This window comes from Cryptotermes secundus, unplaced genomic scaffold (genome assembly GCF_002891405.2).
Source record: "Cryptotermes secundus unplaced genomic scaffold, Csec_1.0 scaffold1482, whole genome shotgun sequence".
Lineage (NCBI taxonomy): Eukaryota > Metazoa > Arthropoda > Insecta > Blattodea > Kalotermitidae > Cryptotermes > Cryptotermes secundus.
Genome location: NW_019734988.1, coordinates 35,568 through 41,267, shown reverse-complemented (window position 1 = coordinate 41,267; position 5,700 = coordinate 35,568). Strand labels below are relative to the sequence as shown.

At 37.4% G+C, this 5,700-nt stretch overlaps 1 protein-coding gene across 4 annotated transcripts in view; it reads right to left on the bottom strand.

Moving 5' to 3' along the window:
- The window catches only part of LOC111869184, a 53,591-nt gene that overhangs the window by 27,909 nt on the left and 19,982 nt on the right, over positions 1-5,700 (bottom strand). The window contains exon 4 of one of the 4 annotated variants that reach the window (XM_023860469.2): positions 995-1,698. The exons of 2 other annotated variants lie outside the window; for them this stretch is intronic. In XM_023860469.2, coding sequence (XP_023716237.1) covers positions 1,668-1,698 — 31 coding nt within the window. In that variant the 3' untranslated portion in view covers positions 995-1,667. Of the gene's footprint in view, positions 1-994; positions 1,699-3,674; positions 4,038-5,700 lie in introns of those variants that run through there. One more of the 4 variants, XM_023860468.2, reaches the window with a different exon arrangement.

The window sequence follows — 5,700 nt, the reverse complement described above, 5'->3', positions numbered from 1 at the left end:
GTGTAACATCCAACCTCCAATGAGGAAAAGCACTTATCGGTGGAATAAACAATTTGATGAAACTGGTTCCCTGATCGCGTGTATTGGAGAACATGGAGTGCATTCGAGTGAGCTTTGAGCATTGCCCAGTGAAGTTAACCCGTAGTGCTAGTAGAGAGCTTGGACTATCGCAAACAACTGTCAGGCGTGTATTGAGGCGCCGATTAGTGTACAAACCATACCACCTACAACTGGTACAGGCTCTTCGCGCAAACGATAAGGTAAAGCGTGTAGAATTTTGTGACCGTATGCTCAAAAACATGGAAGATTAACTGTTTCTGCCTTGTGTAATTTTTAGCGATGAAGCTAAGTTTCACCTAAGTGGGAAGTCAACAGGCACAATGTTCGCATATGAGGGCTACAAAATCCTCGTGTAACACTCGAACATGTGAGGGACAGCCCAAAAGTTAATGTGTTCTGTGCAATACCGTTAACAAAAGTTTATGGACCTTTCTTTTTTGATGAAAACACGGTTACTGGAGTAACATATCTTAGAATGGTGCAAAACTGGCTTGTTCCTCAAATGAATGAAGATTCAGGAGATTACATTTTCCAGCAGGATGGAGCCAGCAGCCACCCCACTGGCACCTGAATGAATCTCTACCTCAACGATGGATAGGTCGCATGAGAAATGAAGACCTGGCACTTCAGTTCTGGCCACCGAGGTCTCCTGATCTCATACCCTGTGACTTTTCTTGTGGGGATTCATCAAAGATGCAGTTTACGTACCACCTCTTCCCACAAATTTGAATGACCTAAGAAACCGTATCACAGTTGCGGTGAACTCAGTGACACAAGATATTTCTCATCGAGTGTGGGATGAATTCAGCTACCATCTAGATGTTATCCGTACAGGCGGAGGGGGGCACATTGAACATCTATAAACTTCCATGTATGTATAATCAAATGTAATTTACAGAATTCAAATGCAACATATAATTCAGGAAATATGGCCAATTGAAATTGTGTCCATCTTTCTGAATCACCCTGTATTCTGACTTCAGATATCTTCTTCACAATGAATGGCTGACAGTCTTTGCAGTGCTCTGATAATATACAATAAATTCATCAAAGTTACTTTACATACTGCACAACATTTCACTACCCTTATGTACATGGTAAACAAATAGAGTACCATCTTCTGGGATGTGACACCTTGCAGTCCAATGAAAGTTTGACTTTTCAGAGGAATGTACTGCCCCTATCTTCAAGGACATACACTAAGCCAAGCAAGCAGCAAGATGACAAAGTTCACAGTTCTGGTATTCTTTTCTTCACTCTTTGTTTGAGGGTGCCTGTGTATACCATCTTTCAATTCAATCAGGCTTTGTAGGTATGTATCTTGTGCATCTTGGGAACTGAAAGAACAGATATGCCTGAAAACTTAATTTCTGTCTCTTTCATTGAACAGACTGAAACAGTTCTTACAATACCTGAAAAGTAAATCATACTTCACAACTTCATTATATCACAAGGTAAACGTAGTAAGTGACAGATCTTGTATTCATTGCACAATCATCATTATGCTTCTAAAAATGCACTTACCGATGTGGGGGAACAGACGTTTTGGTTGACACTTCTTTTTGCCTTCTCTCTTGTTCACTTCTGATCATACTTATCCTCATTTTTCACTTCACGTTCATCATTGCTTCCAACTTCCTGCATTATGGACACAGACTGCTAACTCAACTGAAATATTTATTCCTGCATGCATCCCAGGAAGAGTGACCTTTCTTCATCAAAAAAGCAAATAACTGGAGTCAATGCTGTATGTATTGCCATTAGATTCTTTTCTCAACACCAAAGTCGTGATCTTTTCAATAATGATACAACTTCATGACTCCAGTCAAACCAATTCCAAGAAACATTACTGATTTCAATGTCCTACATGCACTGATGTTATCAAGAAGTAACAGCAGAAAATGTACTTGAAGTTCTGGTCATTCACAAGTACCCATGATGTAAATTTATATATTACATTTACTAATGATACATTCATAAATATATACCTTAGGTTGAGTAATATTTTAATCACATCATCAATCAAATAAAAGTACTTGATAAGATTTTGCCTTCTCAAGGCAGTGACTATTAAGAGCACAGATGCCAAGCAATGTGATGTCACGTGGTATGGTAGATAGGTATCAACACTTTTGAAGGGCAGAAGAATTAGATAACATCCATGGTATAAATATAGGGGAGGGAGGACCGGGTCCCGATTACTCTGAAATGTTGGTACCTACTCTGCAGACTACTCTTAGCCACACTGTTGTTAACATTACTTAGAAGTACAAAAACTGGGGAGGTTCTTTTCTTCATGCCATGCTAACACTGCTCTGAAAGAAGACATTGCGCAATGCACTGTCCACAATTTGCTGATGTCAACTTCAGAGAGACTCAGGGAAGCTTGAGTTCTGCATATAACACATTTATAGCGTGTTACCAATTCAGAGATCAGAGACAGGTGAACTATGTGGCAAATGCGGCTATGCTTACTACTCAAACGTATCTTTCATACAAGTACCGTGATCCTAGTTTCCTGTATTCTTTGACATGACACAGTGTAATTTAGGAGAAGGATACCAATGTTTTGGAGGAAACCTGTCAACTCCATCTTCCCTGCTGCAGTGTGAAACTGTCTTCTGAATTATCACTAGTTAACTTGAACCTACATTCTTCTGAGTCATTAACAAACACATCACTGACACCTTCACTTACATCTAAAACTTCACCCGCAATTCTAGCAGATGTTTTTGTGACTCTTCGTATCTCTGTTGAAACTTTCTTTGTAGTGCTCTCATAAACAGTCTCTACCAAATGCTGACCAAACACTGCAATTCTTTCTGGTGAGATAAGTGTAAGGATCAATTTGAACTTGCAAAGTTTGAGGCAGTATGTGCTCAACTTCCCTGGTGCACAGATCTAAAGTAGCTTCCAGAGCCAAACGAGTTATATGCATGTCATGAAAGTATAAATAGCACCAAATGCCATATTCCTATATTTTATGCAAACAGAGCCCATACAACCTTAACAGAATTAAGAACACCCATAAAGTGTATGTGATTCTGTAAACACTTTGCTGTTCTGCATGGACGTGGCAGTGAATGTATTAAATAAGGAAAGAAAACATCCATATGCCAAGAATCAGATTAGAAAGCTGTGGCTTGAAATTTATAACAAATCTATGTAACATAAAATTCTGTGCACAAATGTGGCATACTTTCAGAAAGACATACTCAATTCAATATTAATTTATGACTGTAAACTGTATAGGCCTAATCCTCCATAAATGCTGAGAACAAACTTCACTTCATTAACCTTTAACATACGGACTTAATAATTGCCGTGAGCCCTCTCCAGATGGAATTTAAATGGTCCTAGTCTTTAACATTGTAGATTTTCAGAAAAAAAAAAAACTACATATTTTCTGTTCCATGCATTATATAAATACAAACTAAAAACACCCTGAAAGAAAGTAGAATTTTCTACATATACACAAAAGAGCGATTTTTGCAAATGAAAATTAACTGTGATCATTTTGTCATGAAGTGCAAAATATAAACTTTATTATATATGTTATGAAACTCCAAAGGACTTACCCATAGTTTTTTAAGCTTGAGACATGGTGATTTTGTAAATATAATCACACTATATACAATAATATTTTGTTCAGATTGTATGCGAGTTTGAACTGCGTCACTTCACAGTTTATGATACATCACACTTTGAAGTGCGTGTGCCACTTCTCGAAGCAGTCCACAACACACAGCCCAACATCACACTTTTTACAATAGTAAAGGGAGCTCCTGGTTTTCTTATTTTGCGAACATGCACGACAACGTCTTTGTTTCCCTTTGGCTGGCCAGTGTTGCGAATGTTTCACCTCCAGTCGACTCAGTTCGGCCCCAGATGAACTTGGCCGCCCCCGAGAAACACCACTGTCCGTGATATTCGCCTTGTGTGATTGAAGAATCATCGTGGGGGAGGGGGCTTTCCAGCTAAATCGAATAAATTATGTTGACTGACATAGTGACACTCCCACCTGTTAGTAATACTTGCAAAATAATGATTCAATGTAATTATAATACTAGTTGAAAAGAGTGCCAGTCCAACACCAATACCAAAAGTCACAGTGACGAAGATGCCCTTTACTCACAAAGTTATACTGGCTCAGTGGTCTTATAACTCTTCCAAGACACAAAATAAAAATGATATATAAAGAAATGATGGTCTGACACTGACTTTCTAACTGATAATTCACTACTGAAAACGTCACACTTCCTTGAAAGCTCTAGAAGCACTAATCTGCGAGCAGAGAAGAATATTTACTCCTCAGTTCTCAAAACAAAGTCGGGCTCTATTTAGCTGACCAGGTCATAAACAGTCATAACTAAATGTAAATAGTACGTAGGGTGTTACTTGCTACTAGATATATCTAACATTCGTATGTTAAAGGTTAAAGTATGTAAATATGAGGTTAAACATACAATATATGAATAAAATTCAACCTTAAATATTGGTCCAGTGTAAAAGCAGAAGTATTTACACATCAGAAACACAAACCTGCCTATAAGGAAAACAGACGGCAAAACATCTGAAAAAACGCACTGCTAAAAAATGTGTGTGACAAGTTGAATGTGTTCCAGACACGGCGTAACTTGACAGGTACCGTACCATCATTTTGACTTACTCCTGACTCTCTGGTAACAAGCAAAGCATTCTTTAGTTGTTTTGTAGCCCTTGGCTTGAGATGGAGTTATTTATAATTGGTAATGAATAAGCGTTGATGCAAATCCTACAATAGTACTTCCATTAATACTAACTTTTCCTATATGAACACTCAAAATATGAAGAAACAACTGCCTTTCCTTCAAAGAGTTTTGACAGTTTATATCAAAACGTAATGGTTAAAAGAATTTAAATCGCTTCAGTTACATTTATTTTTGTACAAAATGTGAACTGAATGGATACTTAACAACATATCCTTCATTGTTGCTCTCTGTCTCAACACAACAACTATCAAACTCTCATTCACATTTACTGTGTTTGTTGAGTTTACTAGTCTTAATAGTATGACAATGTGCTACATTTTTTGGCTTATAAAGTCATCATCAGGCAGTATACATTAACAAACATTTTCCAACTATTTAACTGTGCTTTATATGATCACATATTATAATACTCGTATAACAAATACTAGTAATGTAACCGGCTTTCTACTCAGTTAATATATTCAACATTTTGTCAGAATTAATACAAGTCTTATAAATGTATTACAATTGGAATGAAAGTTCTGCATTCAAATGGATGCCTAGAGATATATATAAATGTATTTACAATAACAAATTAAGTTAATTAAATTGTTGTTTGTTATATTTATGATATTTGTCACGTCTAAATATCACTACATAATGTGACGTGCTATATGATGTCCATCACTGCACGACCGCCACAATGGGAACGCATACTTCAGCGACAAGAAATACATGGAAACTGTTGAGTTCCCACAGCGATGAACTGAATACCAGCAGACTGCTGCGCAGGAAAATCTGTGGCAATGAACTGTTTGAAACAACGGAAATAATGCATTTCCATGGTAACAAGCACAGACCATGTGAAATTGAACCGTGGGAGGTGCTCTCTATTGTGTTCAAGACCCCC